The sequence below is a fragment of the Australozyma saopauloensis genome, chromosome 3 (assembly GCF_035610405.1).
Source record: "Australozyma saopauloensis chromosome 3, complete sequence".
Classification (NCBI taxonomy): Eukaryota; Fungi; Ascomycota; class Pichiomycetes; order Serinales; family Metschnikowiaceae; genus Australozyma; species Australozyma saopauloensis.
In genome coordinates this window covers 339425-360709 of record NC_086133.1, presented here as the reverse complement: position 1 = coordinate 360709, position 21285 = coordinate 339425, and the positions used below count along the sequence as shown (strand labels likewise).

The following is a 21285-nucleotide window of genomic DNA, read 5'->3' as shown; positions in this document are numbered from 1 at the left end:
GGATGGCAATCAATATATGATGCAAGTGTCCCAGGAGTACCCGCCATCGCCTAGCCATTCGGTACAATCCGAGGTTGCAACGTTCAACATGCTGAGAAGCCTTCCACTCCGTAGTACCCATGATCAACTTACGCAGCAATATCTGCAGGCAGAGGGTTTTGAACCAATGACTCGCGAACCTTATTTACAGTCATTCTCTCAGTCAGCACCCTGCAACGCCCCACCCACTGCAACATCATACTATGAACCCACCAGACATATTTATCCAAATGACTCTGTATCACTTGAGATGATGTCGAGCCACACCCCTTCGCACAAAATCATCAAATACGACGATTCAATTTCTTCTTCTATTTCCTTCGACTCTTCGCTTTTGCATACCCAATCTGAGAAAACCTCATTTGGTTCCCACAATAGTTGGCCATATTTCTCACAGGAAAACTTCTATGCAAGTTCGTCCAAAATCACCCCCCAAACTATGAGCAGTAGTTCCTGGGGCCAACAACCAACTCCCAAAAGTTGTGGGCCTCATAATTCTATGCATGAAGACGCTCAAGATGAGCTCTTCATCGACAACTCTAACATTGCTTCATCAGAATTATACCGCGACAATGAGAGATTCCACTCAAGAAACCACAGCCAATTCCAGGACCGTATCCAACAAAAAGACTTCAGCCTCAGCTCGGAGTGCTACGACTCTTTTGGCATCCTGAACGCCTACGAGAACCATGTGACCGTCGAGTCTACAAATGGCGTAACCTCTGCCAAATTGGGCAGGGCTACTTCACGCCTTCTCGCCCCAATGTACAACCAATTGTATCTGCCTTTGGACCATGCTATTCCGGAGCCATTGTTTCTGGCAGATTAGTTGGAGTAATCATATTTTCGCCTTGCATACAAGTTTGCCCTTCGCACAGGACGTTGGGAGCTTAGTTTCATTTTTAGTTCTACTTAACCTGCATTTATAGAATATAGACTCTTTTATACAGACTTCCCGTATATCCAGTTCAACATGACACACTTTTTTTCACCTCATATGTCACCGGAATAGAGGCAGTGCTTGACGCGTTCCACCGTCACATCAATTTCCTCAAATACTGTTTCATTAACTATTCTATCACAACTTCTGGATGCAAAACTGATCATAGTTTTTGGGGCGTGTTTCACCAATCGCCCCAACTTGTGCCTGCAGAGCGCTTCTTCCACTGTCAAGGCTGACCTTGACCTACTTTTACTAGCTTTACGTCTAGCGGCTAACCGTTAGAGATAGTCTTAGGGGTTGCACCTTGAGACCATGACAACTACCAAAACTGGCAATTCCTTCCTGATCAGAAGCACTAGCCCTCAGCCTTACTTCCTTTTATTTCCAACCTTGGACATTCTTCTATTTAGTGACTCGCATCTAGACACCTTTTGACGTACCAACTTGGGGGTTTGAGCTAGGTTTTTTTATTTTCGTAGATATTTGTTTCGCCGTATTGTCTAGATTCCACAACTTGCGCCTTTCAGGTTCGTTCGTTGACTGCACAGGCTATCTTTTGTTGAGCCTATTTGTGCATTAGTTCACTTTTGAGCCTAGATCGGGATGGCTGTGTACAGGACATCCTTTCAAAAAAATGGTCGAATTACGGGTTGTAGGTGGACCCATTTTAAAGATAAACCCTGTCCGCGATGCGCGTATTTCAAAATATGAATAAGCGCTGAGCTGTTTTTTTTACTCGCTTGTTCAGACTCGCTTTGCCTTCCTCCTGCAGTTGTCTTCTTGCTTCACACTTTAAGAATTGTGTCATCGCATCATTTTATCCCTAAGCCCACTTAAATGACGCACGCCAATCATCAGTGTGTCTGTAATACTGTCCTGAATCAGAATTTCTTGTGTCATCTATGACTTAATGGTGAGAATTACATGGATTCGGAAGAATATAGAGGAACTCCTGTCTCTTTGTATCTGGATTTTTTATTGAAACCTACAGAGAAATTTAGGCTTTAATTCTAGATTTCGCATTTTACTCCTATTTCGGTTCAAGCGCCGCCTTTTTTACGATACGTATTGTGGGTTATTGTAGAACCCCACCATACGTCGCACATAGCAACAGACACCTACATCTCTTATCTAATGGTTCCACCTAGGGATGCTCAGCCAACCACGAGATGATGTGGCTCGCAACCGCCAGAGGGTTCTCACGGTGCATGAAATGGCCCACATCCTCGATTAATGCTACGCGGGCTTTTTCTTCTGTCGCTAATACTTTCTGTTCAAGCCGGAAGAGTTGTGCCAGCATGCATCCATCCTCTGTGCCACCAAGAATCAATGTTGGGACCTCATCAAAATTGACATACCAACGGAAACTCTTCCAGTTTTTAGGTGTCAACAAACATCGATAGTAGGCTGTGGCACCGTCCAAGACAAAGGGATTGCTAAGAGTAGCTGCTACTGAGGCCAATTGGGTATCGGAGAAGTTCCATGTAGGAGACCAGTACCGCCATAAATCATGAAGATAGTCTCCACCAAACTTATAGTGATACAAGAATTTGATTTGCATTGTGAGCATATAGCTCAGAAGCCAAATTTGCTTGAACAAAAGAAGCGGAGAAAAGAGGATGATCCTCAATAAACTGAGGTTTGTTAAGTATGGAATAGCTAGCGTTACCATTGAAGTCACTAAGTCCGGATACATCGATGCCGTTTTGAAGGCTACAATAGCACCCCAATCATGACCAACAATGTGCACGGGTATATTTTTACCGTCCACCAATGTATCAATCCAATTTTTTATGTCTGTCGCAACTTCGTACATGCAATAGTCTTTACTACCGCCTAAAGAATTAGACTCATATCCTCTGAGAGCCGGCGCTACAAACAAGGCGCGAGTATACTTCTTCTGCAATAATGGATATAACTCAGCGAAGGTTTCGTTGTTGTCAGGAAATCCGTGTAGAAGAAGAACGAGTTTGTCGAATCTTCTTTGTCGAATATGCTCCTGCGAAAGGGATGACCTGGCACTAAGTGTGAGATGACCAGTGGTCAATGACAATCTGTAATCCATTGTAGAAGAAAGTGGTATAGATACTTGTTTAGAGGATAACTCCTATCATATGTACTCTATCCTGATTGCTTCTTTGCCGTCTCCTGGACTCACATGCGACCATGTGATTCATTTCAACGTAGGATCCCAAATTGAGGTCAAATAATCAAAACTAGCATAGGCTAGTGACGAAGGAGTTTAAAGGAATTCCACAGAATTGAATTAGGGCATTAATTCCATTCGTGACACACAAACCTTTCCTTTAATTATGCAGAGTCCTTCACGCGGTTCCAACAGTCCTGCAATGCAGTAGAGATGATGTCTGGAAAGCGGAGTTTTACTTTCGCCAACACTATGCAGCATATCTTTCCATATGAATCCCAGGACCTAACTTCAAATCTAGTCTACACCATTTGAAGATCTCTATATTTTAGAAGTATTTAAAATTGATTTCATTTCTCACTAGATCACCATTTTTGAGGTCTGATCCTGACCCTCGTTTTCCAAGTCAAGTCCAATATGTATAGCTGCTTAAATATGTAGCACTTCATATATTAAATTATAAACCGGACATGCGTCAAGTTAGTGGACTCCTTCTATGCACATCAATACTGCAAGTTGAGTGCAGGAGCTCGTTGCAGTCTACAACTACAGAAGAACATATTTCCAAACCATATCAGGCATAAGGCTCTAACCACTAGAAGGATGAAAACCGGTGGATGCAGCACGGCATGCACTTCTCGAAAATGACCATAACGGCTCGTGCTTCCATTTGGGGTATGGCATTTTAAGCGCCCTACATTCTCTATTGAGTTGACATCACAATTGAGCTCAAAATGAGAAGAGAAAATCATACCGAGGTCGTAAAAACATGTCTCATTTAGAACTGAATTTCTCAAAGAAAAATTTTAGTCCTTCACTGAACTGTATTCAATTTATTAAGGTTTCTCAAAGTTTACGCCAATAGCTACCCTCCTACAAACAAGCATCTTGATTCAAATGCCACGCCACGCCTCAAATTTATTGAAAAGCCTTCCGCAAGCTAGTTTGGAGAGTTTTCATGCACCCTAGTGGAAATAAATTACCACCTTTGGCAATGTTATGTAGCACAATTCAGAGTAGTAGCTGCATTGATTGGTATGCAGGTCAATAAATACAAGACAAGCAATAGAAGACATCTTTTGGAAAACGAAAGTTGAAAAACTACCAAAAATGGATCGTTATAATAATTTCAGATTCATTTTTCAAAAACTGATACCAAGCCGCACTAACTGAGCAACTTTAGACATCAGATCTTTCAAGACCAGGCTGAGTCTTTTCTCGAGCAAGCGGACAGTTCATTCACAAACGCCTTGAGCTTCAAATCATGCAAGGTAAAGCATCGATTCAAAACAAGGTGCATGGGATCATCAAAATGTCGAGAGAATTAATGCTGGTGGTGGTAGCTGCAGGATTGAAGTATCGCATCAAGACGTTTAAAGCCGAAGCGCAAAACCAATATAGGTCTAATGCCGATCAAATTGATCCCGGCCAGACTATTTACCAGACTCATTTCGTCGTAAAATATTGCTTGGTATATGCGGACATTGTAGCCGCCACCAATTTATTCTCTAGTTCAGTCACTAGAACATCATTAGGGCTTCACAGGAGGTGGTTAAACAAACCCCGGGAAGTAATCTTGGCAGTTGAAAAATAACAGAAAAAAACGAAGAGCCAAGACTGATATCTTGAGTTAATCGATGACGCCTGAAGGGCAGCTGAAGGCTTTCGTCTCACCGACGAGAAATTCAACTTCGTTTGATATGTTTCTTGAGGTCATTCTACAACCCTGTTTCACCTGCGGGTGTTGCAGGGCAAATTTGGAGGTTACGAACATGGTGTTTAATAGGTTACGAGCATTCAAGAGGACTACTATGTAACGGTAAAACGTCACCGTGAATCGTTTAGATCGAAGTTAGGGGCACTTTGAATTCCAGGGACGCTTAAAAAACGGTTGCATGTTGCCTTGTGTTCCGTGAACCATGCTGGTCGTTGTATAGAGACTGTTAAGTGCCCGCGCCCGAACGATGCCGCAGAAGTCACCATAGAAAAGCAAAAAGAAGGCAAACGATGAGACGAGGAGTATCTACAATTGAAATTATACAAAAAAAGGTGTCCTTGAACATACTCAAGCCTCCTCGAGGGAGATGCCATAGTTCTGGGTCAAAAACCGCAAGTGCGTCTTGAAACATGGACCACAGCATGAAACTGACCAATATCATGGAAGAGTTATGCACACAGTAGAAAAGATTTAACTTTATTTACACTCAAAAAGGAAACTGTGTACAATTCACATATCCAAAATTGTGTCGCTATAAGCGAGGCCTTTCATTGGTCTGTCCAAAACTCCTTCCATCACAGATGTCATCGGAAGAATACAGGACATACATTGACATCATCGGAACAGTTATGGAGCAACATGGCAGGATTAAAACTTCAGAAGTCCTAAGTCCGAGGAGCCGCTGAACATTCTACGTCATGTCAGTAAAAGAGCTTACGACCCTCTGACGTTGTTTGCGGGCATCCGAGCGCTTGTAGCTGCATATTCTTTTACATGGTTCTGCCCTCCTGAGCAGACCCGAACCATGTCCCAATTATTCCGGCCCGCACCGATCTTAGCGAGAAGCCAAATTGAAGAATAGAACAGCTTCAGGCATTCAAATAAATACAACTCTAGCTTGGCAAAATCGGGAAAACTGACGACCATTTATATTATCGAATGGAGATAACGGGGAAACAAAAAAAAAGGACAGAAGATGGCTGAAAACTAGCAAGTTAAACTCATCTTTTTTGGTTTCTTCACCGACTTTGCTCCCACTCTGCCATGTAATTACTCACACTGTTTATCTTTCCTTATTATCTCGGCCGAGTATACAGTTTCGTCGGTTAATTAATAGCAGGAAACACCAGCTTGCCTGCATCCATTATCAGTGAAGCGGAAGGTTGACCAATAGTCTAAAGTACAAACACACACCCCCGCCCCACATACAGAAAAACATCTAGAAAAGTACATAGGTACTCCAATCGTCGACCGAAAATCCTGTGCTCCTTTTCTACCCAATTCCCCCTGATCAAATCCGCCCCTCCCCCACCTGCTCCCTTAACGAATACCCTCGGGAATATATCCCGCACCGAACCAGGCCCCGGAAAAGTCTGCAGACAACGATGCCGGTAGCATTAATTGTTGTTTTGCCTGCCCAATCGGGCCCATCCACACCCAGAAGCGGGGCGAGAAAAATGTCGCACAGTAATAAATACAGACCCACTCCCACCCGGACTGGATTTTTTGCATACTGCGGTCTTTTCTGCTCTAATCCTCTAGTCTTCTGAAATGCTTCCAGCTGGTGTTATTGTCGTGTTCGTTTTGGTTGGCTTGGCCGCCATTGCTGTCATTTCCATTGGAATTGGTAAGAAGATCAAGGCTAAGAAGTCCAACCAAAGATTTTAAGTCTGATGGACGTTAGTGATCCGATGTTTCGTTGAAGAGGTAGCTTCGTGCTCATGAATCAAACGCACTGTGCAATGCTGGAGATGGTGCGTTGGTGAGGGTGAATCATTATCTGAACTTTTTTTTTATATCATAAAGACGGGAATCTTTAATAAAAGTGACGGGAATCAGTTTCGTGTAGAGTTGTAGTTGCGTTGGTGCCACAGAGGCGCTATAGTACCACTTTTGATCCAATAGATCCACTAGGCGTTGAACTTTTCATGTGAACGTATCTCCGTTGACGTCCGTTTGATTTCCTTCATTTTGACGTCTTCTTGCGTTCTTCCATCGTTGACGTTGATGGGTTGACTGATTGTCTAGCACGGAAGCACCTTGCACTATTCGCTAATGCCCAACTGCTCCATAATGGAGCTGCTGTATCAAATCAATTGGACCAACATCCATGTCTCAACTCGTTTCCTTAAGTTTCGTTCTTTTGTGGAAACGTCTGAAAAGTGAACTGATGTTACATCTACTAGACCACTCAGAACTTGTGACACAAAGACTGAGATCAACTAAATAGAGAATGGAAAATTTTTACATGCTGATTTTATTAGTTTTGTAGTAATCCGAATATTGAGAGCCCCACATAAGCAATGCCCCGCAAACTCCAAAAATATGCAAATTGGAAGAAAGATATCTGGGTGCTTGAAACTTACTCGCTTTCTTCCCCTGCTGTAAGATCTTCGTCATACTCATCTATCTTGAAAGCTAACACCAAGCCAAGCACAGCTATTCCACATAGAATATTCCAAGGAACTTGTGCGAGACTACGGGCATCAAAGAACGAGGTCAAGGAACCCCAAACCAATGGGGCTATAAATCGTGCCAACGAATTTGCACTCATGGTTGTAGCGTTGACCAAGGCTCGGTACTCCGGCTTCGTAGCTCTAAACACCAAAATTGTAATTTGTGGGAAAGCCAAAGAGTTACCAAAAATGGCTAGAATAGAACAGGAATATATAGCAACAGTGTGCAACCATTCTGGGAAGTCTGGGTTGTATTGTTTCGTGAGAAAAATGCAGTAAGGAAGAAAGAAATATGCAATTGGGAACATGGAACACGCAAATCGAAACCCATTGATCGTGCGAACATGTCTATCCAAAAATGGGAATACAAGAAGGATCAGGAAACAGCCAACAAGACCCACGGAAGACAACATAGTACCAATGTCTTCGGTAGACCATTCCATGCCACCTTGGATTTCCCAAGGGAACTTTAAGTGATCTGTCTTGAATTGAGCTGCCAAGAACACAGGCACAAACTCAGAGTAGATAAGGGCATGAAAGGCTATTGAGAAATAACCCATCATGGTTCCCAAAACCCTGTACGTGAAGATTGTACGATCGGCAAACGCTTCGAACAAACCTGTCACTTTCTCAGTAGTAGTAAATTCAGAAAGACGCAGATTAACAGGCTGGATTGAATATGCAGACGAATAGCGTCTAATCATGGCTCTCGAGGTTCTCCGTGTGAGGTATCCCTCGGGTTGAGACCGCACAGGCTCAATCTCATCATCGTCCGAGGCTAATTGAATTGGGCGATGGAGAAGAGCTGTTTGCTCTGTCGACTCAGAAGCTTCACTGCTGATGCTTGCAGCGTCATCATTTGCCAGGGAATCTTCCTGAATAGCCTCCTCAGTACGTGTACTCGTAGAGACTTTTTCCCACTCTCTGACAGGAACGCCGAAGCCCAAGAATCTTCTTATGGAGTCACCAATGGACAAGCCCAAATCATATTTCTTGCGATTTCTCTGTTGAGTTTCCTCTAGGAACAAGAACCCGGCCAATGCACTGAACGTAAGTGCAGCCGCCACGACGAGATTGGAAAGTGCATATGGATGATTGTTCAAGAATTCATCGTGTATCAGTGCCAAGCTCAGTGCCACTACCTGGTCAACATCTTTGTCCTTCTGTGGTCTAGTCAAATACTTGGATCCTCCGATCAAAGGCCCGATTACACTTCCGACATTCCACAAAAGAGGCAAAGTTGCAAACGCAATACTTTGGTGTCTTCTCTCCGTCACCAGCTCTCCTACAACTGTTTGTAACACCGCAACATTTCCGTTCAAGGCGCCTGCGCAAGTACGGGCTGCTAAAGCTACATAAAAGTTCTTAGCAAACCCAAAAATGGTGATGGTGACAGCCAGTCCACAGAGTCCAATGAGAAGGACTGGTTTTCGGCCGATGCGATCGCTGAGACGACCCCAGTGAATACAACAAAAGAACTGGGCCAAAGCAAAAGACGCTGCCAACATTCCGGTATATTTGGAGATATCAGATGGCGTTTTGGCAATGCCAAAGTCCCGAATCATGAAGTAAACATAAGGAAATAATGACGTGAAAGTGATTGGCTCTGAAAATCGAATGATACAGATAACGGTCATCTGCCAAAGGGGAAACCCTTTTAGAAACTCCTTCATTCTACTCAGAGTGTGGCTGTATGTGTGAGGTGAGTTTTATTGAACAGTGCGATGAAAATCGTGTCTCAATTATAACTTTGCTCAACTGATGGCAGAGAATATATACAATAAACAGTGGGGTGTGAGTCAAATGTGTGGATTGATTACATACTTACTCCTGCATCCTGGCGGGCTATCAGGGACCTGCATGAGTAATAAACGAATTATGCGGCCTGCATACATATGTTGCAGCCACTCAAACGAGGGCTGTTATTTCATGACAGCCTAATCCTCGTAGTCGGTCATGAAGAGTGTCTGGGCGAATCCCGCAAATGCAAGAAGAGCCATAACCCACCACGGCAACCACGCAACTTTGTAGTTGTCTCCGAGGGTCATGATATATCCAAAAGCGATGGGGCCAATGCATCGTGAGAGAGCTACCATCGACAAAGCAACGGAGTTTACGTATGCGAGATTCGACTTGGAGGCTGCCCTATGGGTTAAGATCATGACCTGAGGCAGACCGGTAGCTTGAGCTAACATTTTAAGAGATGTGAGAGCGTAGAGGCAGAGCACTGTCAACCAACTAGGGAATGTAGCGTTGAATTTTTGCAGAGTAAACACGGCCATTGGTACCAACAGATACACAATGGGGAATATAGACAACGAGAATCTATACCCGCAAAGAGTGCTCCAGTGGCGGTCAATCCACGGGAAGATAAGGATGATAATGATAATTCCCATAAGTCCAGTCGACGAAAAAAGCTTTCCGATTGTCGAGGTATCGAGTCCAAACCCGCCAACAATTTTTAAAGGAAACTTGAGTTGATCTGGGTGGAGGGGTGCAGCGAGGAACACTGGCAAAAACTCATTGTATGACATATTGTGCAATGAAATGATACAGTTGGATATGATGGCAGAAACAACTCTTGGAGAGAGACGGCTTTCCTTAGCAACAGAGTTTACCGAGGATGCAGAAGTCGAATGAGGTAAATCTTTCTGATTATCGACGAGCTCAGGGATAGGAGCTGGCTCTTCATCACCAGTAGAATGTGTTTGAGCCGCATCGTGAGAGTCGGCAGATCCAGTCGCAATTTCAGCAGAATTGTCAACAACGGTTATCAATGGGGTCTCTTCGTCCAATTTGGAAGACTTCCAAGTTCGATGTGGTCTGTCGACACCGAACCGGCGCAAAATAGCATCTCCAATTTCAAGACCAATATCTCTTCTCTTCTTAAACTTATCATTTGTTTCTTCCAAGAAAAGAATGCCAATGATGCAGCTGCACCAGAGAATGGTGGCAACTACTATATTTGACAAAGCATATGGGTGTTGCTCTCTGAATCTTGACAAGGTACTAGAAGCGGAAAATTCTAGAGCATGAGTGGGTATTTTTTTGTAAGGGCTCTTTTTAGGAGGAGCCGTCAAATACGGACTTCCTCCAATTAAAGGCCCAATGACTGAACCAAGACTAAATAAAAGTGGGAGTGTGCTGAAACCCAACGCCTGGTGTCTTTTTTCGACACAGATCTCACCAATGGTAGTTCTTAAAACAGCAGTGTTTCCATTTAATGCTCCTGCGATTGCTCTTGCGGCAAAAGCGGTGTAGAAATTCTTACTGAAGCCAAAGACCAAGAGGCAGGCGGAAGTGCCAATAAGGCCAATAATAAGTACGGGCTTGCGGCCAATTTTGTCTGAAGTTTTGCCCCAATGAACCGCGAACAAGAATTGACAAAATGCAAAAGAGGCAGCCATGTAGCCTGAATACTTCGAAATCTCAGCTTCCGTCGGCGCATAGTGAAAGTCACGGATCATAAAATAGAGATATGGGAAAAGCGAAGTGAAGGCTAAGGGTTCAGAGAAGCGGATAACTGATATAACGGCCATTTGCCAAATCGGAAAGCCGGCTATTTGGTCTCGAAACGACATACTTGGGTATAAAATTGGAAGGAGAATAAGTAATCAGAAGGAGAAATATTTCGGAAAAAAATTGCCTCCAGTCAGCTGGTTTAAGTATTAACATGGGTTGTGGTTGAGCATATGCAAGAGTGCTTAAACCGATCGAGGAGTGGGCACATAAGAAAAGGAAGGGGGACAGTTGTGTCAGCATGCAGAGACAGACCAGATTCTAAAAAGCTTGAAGAAATGCGAGAAATTGGCAGAAACTCTTTGATCCTGACAGATCCAACCATGAAACAAAAAAATACTCGCACTCATTTAAAAAATCCCTATTTGACTTTAGACATAGAGATGATCAGTGGGTTGATTATTGCCATGACGATCTTGGCGACGTAGTTTTAGGTTCTGCAGTGTGTTGCAAGGTAAAAGACCAAAATCTCCGAAAGGGGCCGGTACGGCCCGCTGATTAATAAATTGAATCATCACGACATGGGCGGGACATTGATTTGATTTTTTTTGGGTGGGGCTATAATTCGTTTGATAAGACCTTTTTGGAAAGATTGACGCCCTGAAAATTCTTCTGATCTGAAATGTTCGCTCGCTTATAGTTATCGCGAAACTGGCAAACTCGGAGGGCCGTTGCAGGGGTGCCTGAATCAGCCATTGGCGGCGTTGCAGGTTACCTATTTGGTGTGCCAGGAGGAGGCATTTCATGATCTAATTGACAAAGCAATGACTTTTGTCCTGCCTCCCGCTCCACATGAGTAGCTATAACCGAAGGGATAGGGTTGCGAGCTGTACCTGCTTTTGGCGTAATTCCATAGCTGAGGTCACTCAAAAGGGCTTTGTGGAGACATTCCGGGAGGACAAGCGGAATGATCGAGGATAAGAGACTGAGCTTCAATGAGGGTCCATGGGACAATTTAGGTGTGAACAAGCTGGGGATTCAAACCGTAGCAAACAAATCAAACAAGCAAGAACCATGCAAGCACTCAAGCAAAAATCATACCAGTACGAACGGTGGGCATGGCAAATCCGTTGCTGGAACCAATGGCTCCCAATTTCAAGTTTCCTCTTCCGTTTATGCTACTGCAATCTTATCTGCGGAACCGGAACGCAACCCGCCTCATCATTCGTGCGGAAAGAGAGATGGAACAAAGCGTGGGGTTCCGGGCCCTTAACCCCACATGAGAGATACCTTCTCCAAAATGATAATTGCGTTCACTAGTTCTTTTCTTTTTCTTGGCCGAATCCATCAAATTTTTCGATTCTATTGACTGGTCGGGATCAACGAATCCTGCAGACAAACATCCCTAGTTCGTGCCATTGCAACGTCAACACTCACACCGCCCATTTCCTGCAGTATCACTCCTTCGCATTTCAGGATGAGGGCGTCCAACGCTCTTTACGGTTACGGGTAGTCTAATGACCGAATTACGACTGTTATCCAGAAATTTTTAAACTTGCACGTCCGACATGCATAACCACTACGAATTAGGATACGCAACTGTACAGATTTTAAAACAGGATTACCGTTTCGGGTATCCAGGGATTTCGTTTGCACTCTAATTTAGTCCTTAAGTTCCTGCTATTTTTGGGTGGGTCAGCCTGGCTGTCAGTGCGGTCACGTGCCCTATTCACCACCTCTTCCTCACCCGGAAGAGGCTGAGAGTTTACATTCTTTCTTTTGACGAGATACACGCCACTGATACTCCCAGTCTTACCAGTCTTCTTTAGGAAAAAAGGAAGATTCGACTCGTTTCCTCTCCATTCGATACCTTGCCGTTCTTTTCCCTGACCGGGACTCTCATCTAGTCGTCCGTTCTTGAAACTTTGTTTTCACTTCTTCATTCGCTATTACCATATACCCATTCCTAGTCCAAACCTTTGTTCAAAGCCGTTACTAGGTTTCTCATATTCGTTTCATAAAATGCCCGCCACTGCTTCTTCTTTTTTGACATTGGCCACTGTTCTTTTGGCATTGGGCCAAACAAATGCCTTGCCTCAACTTGAAGACGTCTTGCCCGAATCAGAGCCTGCCGTGGAGATCATCGACATTGTTGCTCGAGCGGAAGTAAACTCGCTGTCTGTATTTGGATCGCCCACAGGAGCTCAGGCCTCTATTTCGCTGGTCTTGTTTCTGTCGGTCACCTCTTCTTCGTCGACATCATCTTTCTCATCGGTGTTTTCGCCCCTGACTCTGACTGTAACCCCAAGCTCGTTCACATTCCCTTCGCTGTCACTGTCCTTTTCTGAGTCGCTGTCGCTGTCACTGTTCTTGCCTCTGTCTCTGTCGTTCGTTTTCCCTTCGACTCTGCTGACCTCAACTACTTCACCTACGACTACTCCGAGCTCGACGACAACGACTAGATCTCCAACAACCACGCAGCCGCTGACATCGGAGTCTAGCTCCAGTAGTTCAACGATATTGACCACTTTTGCGTCCGTAGAGAGTGGGCGTACCATCATTGTTACCCAAACCTCTGTGGTAACTCAGTCTACTCCAACACCATCATCCTCAACTACATCCAGCCCTCAGCCGCTGAGTGGGTTGAGTCTGAGTAACAAGATTGTAGTTGGTGTGTGTGTAGGTGTTGGAGGTGCTATTCTTTTAGCATTTGCAGCTACTTTCTTCTGGTTCAAGCGTAACAGTAACAAGGGCCGTGAGAGCGGATGGACATTCTGGAGAAAGAGCGAAAAGGGAGGTGATGACCTTTTCAATGGAGAATTGGGTGTTCGTGACAGAAACATCAACCAAGGTCTGAATTTTTAGACCATCACACCGCCAACCTCTAGACAACTTTCATTTTTGGGCGTTGACACAAGTTATTAAGATATTTAGATAGACAATTTTAAGATTTTAAGATTTTAGGGATTTCCACTCTGTAGGCGAATGAACATCGAATACTTATGATGGAACTACTAATTGTGTCAAAACCATTTGTAATGAGGACAAACGATGCTTGTATCCCTAATCACACTCTATGAGAGAGAAAAGTAAGAAATGAATGTATTCATAGACCAGTACGGCCAATCGAGACAAAATGAGAAAATTCTGAGAATGAGAGTGAAAAAAAATACAATCAAGATACCGTGAGACAAGTCAATATTAGGAATAGATCTTGAAGTTGTCATGACACGCATATCGAAACAATTTCACCGGTACAAGACAATCTCCCACGGTTCCTTGATAGACTTGACTATGTTGAGATCAAGGAAATCTGACATATCTGCACACACAAAAGAACCAAGTGCATTTCTCCTCAGCTCCTTGTATTAGCCAACTCAAAAGTCAGCAACGGAAGTCAATACAGGAAACGGCTATTACCGTTGCCAGTTCCAAGCTAACAGCAATCCTACATCCAGAGGCTATTTTTTTCCTTTGCGTATACAGAGTTATTCTCGTATCCTCAACCCTGGATTGTCCCTTGTCACCTGCCACATAAGCCCATGGACTATCCATGAGCCTCGATGCCATTGACACCACAACAAGCCGCCGAAGAGGTGGAGAGACGAACATTTGCCATTTTTAAAAAAGCGTTGTGGCAAGTTGTTGTCTACGCCTTGACTTTTTCAGAGGTGCAGCGCTGCAGCGCGCTAAAATCCGTGAGCGGGCATTAATTCTGTCAAAACGGGTACCGCATTCGGCAGTCTACGACAATATTCTTCCAGTTTTGGAAATACGGCTGCTTCTAGCCAGTTTTGAGCCGTTCAGTTGCAGACGGATTTTTGGATTTAGGGGCGGTTTGCAGAGGTTTGTCGATCTTTGAGGCTGAGCAGTTGGAGAATGGACACAGGTGAGAGAATAAAGAGGAAAATTAGCATTGTGGCCTGGTCCATGCGGCAAATTTGTCGAGGCAACAAGCTGTGAGTCTCGCAATAGGAGATTTGCGAAAGGACAATTCCATATTGTATGTAAACGTGGCGGCGTTTAGTTTACAGCCATCACCATAACGAGAGATGTTGTAGTGTGCACTTCAAACAGTGGTGGACATTAGCCTCTAAGTCCGAATACTCTCCACCAGATTCATGTGCGCTACTTACCGGTCTGTCTCAGCTCCTCCACTGCTAGAGGGCTAATTTCCCAACGCCAATACCTCAGGGTCACAGATCTGCTTCCAGATGCGGACCAAAACATCACAGCACAAAACCCAACACGAACACAAATAAATTCCTGGAATATGCTTATTGTCCAAGAATCTAGTCTCCATGATTGTGCCTCACTTCTGTCTATTTTTCCCCTTTGGTCGATGTTTCACCCACTGATCCACGCCAGGTCCCCTCACCACACAGTGCTATCATGAAACACACCAGCCCAAAAAGGAAACGATCCCAAAATCTGCGGATGCAATACCACTTAAAAAAGTCATGGTCTGCGTCACGCAGGAGAGACCACCTTTTGCAAACCACCCACGCCACGAGTTGGCCAATCGAACCGCCCCAATCTCCCATTCCAGTTCCATTTGCCTACTCTGCGCCACGGACGCCCCGCCATGGTCAACAGACCAATCCATCGATGCACATGGGCGGGCGTCACTGGGCCTGTCTGCAGGCGTCATGCGGATATCATGCAGCGCTTGCCTGCAGAGAACGCAAGTGCCGATGATCCATCGCTTTCATTGGCAAACGCCGTCTTGCTCTGTGCTGCCAGTCATGCTGCTGGTCCGTCACAGGAGGCGAGTGTTCGTCATACTGTGGTGAGACAGTACAGGCTGCGGGCAAACAGTCGCAAAGGACCACAACTCCACGCACACTGGGTGGGACTTTTTTTGCACAAATTAGAGCAGCCACAGCAGTGTCGGCGGGCGTGAGTATTGTGCAAATTCTGGCTTTGAAATGGGCTCGATGCGCCTCGGAAAAAGTGAGACATCCATTCTGCATTCAGGTCTGTGGTCCAGCACACAGTCTATCTGAGACAACCATGCTTGAACCGCCATGTGCGCCGTTAACACCGGTATAGCGACGATAAACAATAAAATCAAACTAAATTTCTGATTTTCCAGAAGCCGTGGTACCGGCAATGATTTCCCTTACTTTTTTGTAATTTTCACGCTTTTCCCCGACCGCAAATGCTTTGAAAACACCGCCCCCGCCTGCGTTTTTACCTTAGCAATGGCCTGCCCCTTACATAGAGTGCGGCTTAATGCTTCTATATAGCCACTCCGGTATCCGTAGTGGTGAGACCCAAGCCATTTTTTTCGGAAGCCGATCTTTTTGCAGTTCCATCACTACATTGCTCTTGTCTCTTCTGTAAAGAATCCTTTTTCTCCCTAGAGTTTAACATCGCCTGGCCTCTACTGTCGTCCCTATTACCTACTGCGCCCAAATCTCCCAAATTCTGTTGTGTCTCACCTGTCAAAGTGTCTCACTCGCCACGTTTTGTTGCCCCCAGTTTTTTGTTTTAGAAGTGTCTCACTCTCGATACTCCTTGTAGAACAGCTGCGACTGCGTTTATCTTTGTGCTCACGTTGCTGGCCACCTCTCGGCCCTTCGTTTCCGTCCACCGCACCCACTCGGTTGCTGCCTTTGGCTGACTTCTGGTAGAGTCTTTATTGCTACACCGGAACGACTCTCGGAGCGAACCCTTCCTGGACGATTGTAAAATTTCCATAAGCTCTACAACTAGTGGAGACAAGACTTTTCGGTTGCCTTTGAACTCTATTCATCACTGATCATCTGTGTAGCACTCGGCCTGCCTTGACGAATACCAAGTCAAACTTTCAACAAAGGATTTTGAGACTAGTCTACTTGAAACATTCCGGCCAACTCGTTACTGACTCCCTAATCTATACATTCTGTTTGGTTTCGCTAGAAAACCTACAAGGATGTTAGGCATTCCGGACCTCTTGAACCAGGATGACGGCAACATCACCGGATCGTTGCCTTTACCGCGTGAACTGAACCAGTCAGACTTGCTGCCGGACTCTTCTGTGCCACCGCTGTCACTGAATGAGTTTCGTCCGAGAAGGCTACTATGTTCTCGGATTCATCCTAGGGTTCTCAAGGGCCACTCTTTAATCAACATAGCTTTACGGAGGAAGTCCACCAACAAGCGAGCCGTCAATCCGGCCTCTTTTGGACTGAAACTCCATCTTAAGCTGTTGGAGGCTGGACTTAGAGTTCGATTACTTCTATGCCCGTCTGTGTACGAGATCTACAACCAATTGATCCCTATCACCCTCCAAAACTCACATCTTTACCACCTTGTATACAATGGCTCTATGGGGCACTTGCAGGCCGAGGACGTCACTGGAGAATTGTATACTGTTCGGAAACGCCCGGTCGTATCCTACTTGAACGGCGATCAACACAGAGCTAAAGACTTTCAAGGAAAATATCTACGGTCTGGTCCATCGTCTGTTGGACTGGAGATACCAGATTATTCTAATTACCCAGTTACAGAGGCTGGAACGGCGCTCTTAACTCCGGGTAAGTGCATTTCCAAAAGGGTGCGCTTGATTGACAACAATCTAGTCGACTTGGCTGGAGTGAGCACAAAGGTGCTCAAGACTCTCACATACGACGGCTCATCTGCTTCGCTGCCCAGAAGTGGATCGGATTTAGATGGTTTCTCTCCCATAGATGTCGTGACTACATTTAATATGCTTGACACGGCTATCTCGTCGCTATTCAAAATTCAAAAATACGCTTTAGTACGTGTCACCAAATCAGCGTCTTCGAATACTGAAGGGCTGACGTTGGTCAAGCTTGAGACGGCCAAACCAGGCGATCCATTGCTTATTGATGATAAGGACTTTGTCGAAGACATGGTCGCCTCTTTGGGAAGACCTAACCAAGTGCCTAACAATCTTTTCATAAAAAAAGTGGTCGCAAGACCTAGATACAAAGTGGATATGAAGTTATTTGTGACCAGCTCGGACCGGTCCCTCCTGTTATACGTTGATCCTCGAGTCTTTGAGCGCGATCTAATCAATGGCATCATTGATCTCGAGTCACCACTTGACAGAGACATTTATACCACTTTCCTGCCAGGCCGAATTTTAGACAGAGTTCACAGTATGCTCGTCGATAGTGCAAACATTTCCGGCAATGAGGGTGAGCCAAGTATTCCAAATCATATGAGAGATGACATCAATCACTTTTTGGATAAATCCATCTATGGTATGAAACAGGAAGGTAGCACTGAATCTTCATCTAACTCCCTGTCTCCGTCGGTATTTTCACCATCCGCATGTTCCCTGTCGGCTTCTTCTTCCTCTTCGACAACTGGCCTTGCGAAGGTTGAAGAGTAAGCGTACTTCTGTGCTACTCACATGCCTTGATTGCTTCTCAAGCAGTCAAAATCTTCTCTTCTTGCTATTTAATTTAATTGATTTTCTTAGAGACTTAAGTATACTCCACCGTTTTCGAGGCTATATCATAGTTATATCGTATCGTTTCAAATTGTATTCGTTTTATAAAAAATCTTCATGGTCTTGTTATATTCGTATTAACCGCCTCGATTAAACGCTCAAAGAGACGTTCTCAGAGGTGATCATGCTCTTGAATGGAGCCAAAGCCTCAGCAACATCCTTGTTGACGAACTTCTCGGTTTGTTGAGGAGCTCTACCAACAAAGGTGCTTGGGTCCAAGAGGGAATCCAATTCAGCCCAGATAGGCTTGAAGTACTCAGTCTTCTTAACTCTCTCGATCAAGTCGTTGTCACCACCTTCCTGCTTGACAACGTCAGAGGCTTGGTGAGACAAGACTCTAATCTCTTCGTGACAGTCTTGTCTAGAACCACCTTTCTCAACCATGGCCATGATAATGTTCTCGGTGGCCATGAATGGCAACTCAGCGTTGATTCTTCTCTCGATAACCTTAGGGTAGACAACCAAGCCAGAGGTAATGTTGATCATAGTGGACAACAAAATGTCGGCGGTCAAGAAAGCAGAAGGAAGAGAGATTCTTCTGATAGCGGAGTCATCCAAAGTTCTCTCGAACCATTGGACAGATGCGGTTTGAATGGCATCGTTCAACAAACCTCCCAAGTGTCTGGACAAAGAGCAGACTCTCTCGGATCTCATTGGGTTTCTCTTGTAAGCCATAGCACTAGAACCAATTTGAGACTTCTCAAATGGCTCCTCAATCTCCTTCAAGTTAGCCAACAAACGGATGTCAGTGGCGAACTTGTGAGTAGTAGCACCCAAAGAGGCCAATGGACTCAACACATCAATATCGATCTTTCTTGAATAAGTTTGACCAGTGACTGGGTACACGTGCTCAAAGCCCAACAAGTTCACGACGGTTTGGTCCAACTCCTCGACCTTGTCGTGGTCACCGTGGAAAAGGGACAAGAAAGAAGCTTGAGTACCGGTGGTACCCTTGACACCTCTCAAACCCAAGTCGTTTCTAGCTCTAACCATGTTACGCAAGTCCCACAACAACTCTTGGATCCACAAAGTGGCTCTCTTACCAACAGTAGTCAATTGAGCTGGTTGGAAGTGAGTCCAACCCAAAACTGGCAAGTCCTTGTATTGCAAAGCGAACTTGGACAATCTGTCGATGACGTTGACCAACTTAGGGATCAACACATCGTAGGCGTCTCTCAAGAAAATCAAGTCGGCGTTGTCAGTGACGTAACAAGAAGTAGCACCCAAGTGGATGATACCAGCGGCAGCTGGACAAGTCTCACCGAAAACGTGGACATGAGCCATGACATCGTGTCTGACCTTAGCCTCCTCAACAGAAGCAGCGGCGATCTCCTCGTCGGTGATGTCCAAGTGCTGCTTCATTTGCTCAATGGCCTCATCAGTGATCATTGACAAACCGACCTTTTGCTCAGCAATGGCCAAGTTCAACCACAACTTTCTCCAGGTGGAAAATCTGTTTCTCAAGGAAAAGATCTTGGACATCTCCTCCGACGCATAACGGGAGGACAATGGAGTAGAGTACTTGTCGTTGGACATTTTGGGTGTGATGAATGAAGTGTTGAATTTGAGAAGAACCACGGGTGGATAGTCTTTTATGTAATTAATTACTGACTCGGATGAGTGCGATGCCCTGTATAATTTGAGAGCTCGGAGATTCTGGGGAAACGAGTGGACTTGTTGGGGTATCAAATAAGAAGACAATAATAGAAATTGTAAGACGAGGGACTTCAGTATATTTTTTTTGCTTTCGTTTTTTCTGAAGTTCGTTATTTTGGACCCTTGATCGAGCTTTTGGTGATGTTTGTGTGGATGTTGAGTCCCACTAAAGATGCATTCCGGATAGTCTTGGAAAAATAAAACTCGATGGCTCTGAATTTATGCGCATTCGGCTTCGTTTCCAATTCCAGTACGCGTTAGTTCTTCTAGATTCCTTCGGGGATTTAACAACGATCTTATACAAAAGAGAAGGTAGCAATAGCTAATTCGCTGACAATCGCTTACAATCCCAAGAGGACTAATTTTTGAAAGAGTAAGGTTCTTCATCTTCAATATCTTTTCCAAGTGAAAGCGCCCTTATCGGGAGCAGCTTCTACTGCCGTTTCTTGCAATTGCAAGGTATAAATCACGACACCATCTCATATCATTACATGAAATCGGTCAAATTGAAAGTGAAAAGTATTCGCTTTAGCTAATTCACAAAGGAGAACTTTCTAGAAAGGAGGGCTATTCATCTGTAGCCACCACGCTCTTCAGTATTTTCAAGTAACAAAGAGTACACCGCTGTACGGAAGAACGTGTATACTAGTCCCATTTTTCGTTCTAGATCTCTGATATTTGTGAGTAATGCGTCAGCCTGTCCGCTTGGACCAGAACTCTGCAGCTCTGCGGCGTATCTATTCATTTTTGCCAACTCTTCAGCCAATGAACGTAGTTTGAGTGCAAGCAGTTGGTATTCGGAAAGAACTTGCTGTTCGATTGGTAGAAGAGTGGAATCTGTACCGAAATCTTTCGCAAGGATATTCTGTGACATGGTGGGGGTAAGTATAGAAACCCTGAAAGACGAATTGTATTTGAGTTGAGAAAGGAACAACAATTGGTGGTGTAGAGATGGGAAAAAGTAGTATCAGAGGTGGTACAAATTCGTCAATTGAACAGTAGGCTTGACTTTTAAAGCGAAGTACTATAGTCAGTAGAGTAAGTTGATGTTGATAGTGTCGCGTCTACAGTTCTATAAAAGGAATGATGTGTTTAGTATCGATCAATAAACTAGGAGATGAGAACTTTTAGAGTAATATTATCTGAAAAGATTATATGAAAGGAAGATATTGACTCATAATTTTTTCTGTTCGAAATGCGTTCGTTTGTGAATCCAACCTTCCCACCAAGAATTTCACATTTCGCAGCCATCGGGAAAAACTGCGTCACGACCACAAAACAAACTTTTCCATTTACACCAACAAGACCAAATCATCATCCAAAATTTCACATTTCTAAAACTCTTCGATCACTTGAGACGAAAAAAATTATGATAGTCACATCTGCGATCTCGCTGCCGCATCT

General features: G+C 44.5%; 3 protein-coding genes across 3 annotated transcripts; all 3 read right to left on the bottom strand.

Moving 5' to 3' along the window:
• Positions 1-7207: 7207 nt before the first annotated feature.
• Positions 7208-8974, bottom strand: PUMCH_002327 (uncharacterized protein; the record flags this gene model as incomplete). Its single annotated transcript, XM_063021341.1, has 1 exon — positions 7208-8974. The coding sequence occupies one exon, from the start codon at positions 8972-8974 to the stop codon at positions 7208-7210; it is 1767 nt and encodes a 588-aa protein (XP_062877411.1).
• Positions 8975-18315: 9341 nt separating this feature from the next.
• PUMCH_002326 (uncharacterized protein) lies at positions 18316-19761 on the bottom strand (the record flags this gene model as incomplete). The annotated part of the gene is made up of 1 exon (XM_063021340.1): positions 18316-19761. One exon carries the CDS (start codon positions 19759-19761, stop codon positions 18316-18318), a length of 1446 nt encoding a protein of 481 aa, XP_062877410.1.
• A 691-nt stretch (positions 19762-20452) lies between these two features.
• On the bottom strand, positions 20453-20755 carry PUMCH_002325 (uncharacterized protein; the record flags this gene model as incomplete). Its single annotated transcript, XM_063021339.1, has 1 exon — positions 20453-20755. One exon carries the CDS (start codon positions 20753-20755, stop codon positions 20453-20455), a length of 303 nt encoding a protein of 100 aa, XP_062877409.1.
• Positions 20756-21285: the final 530 nt, after the last annotated feature.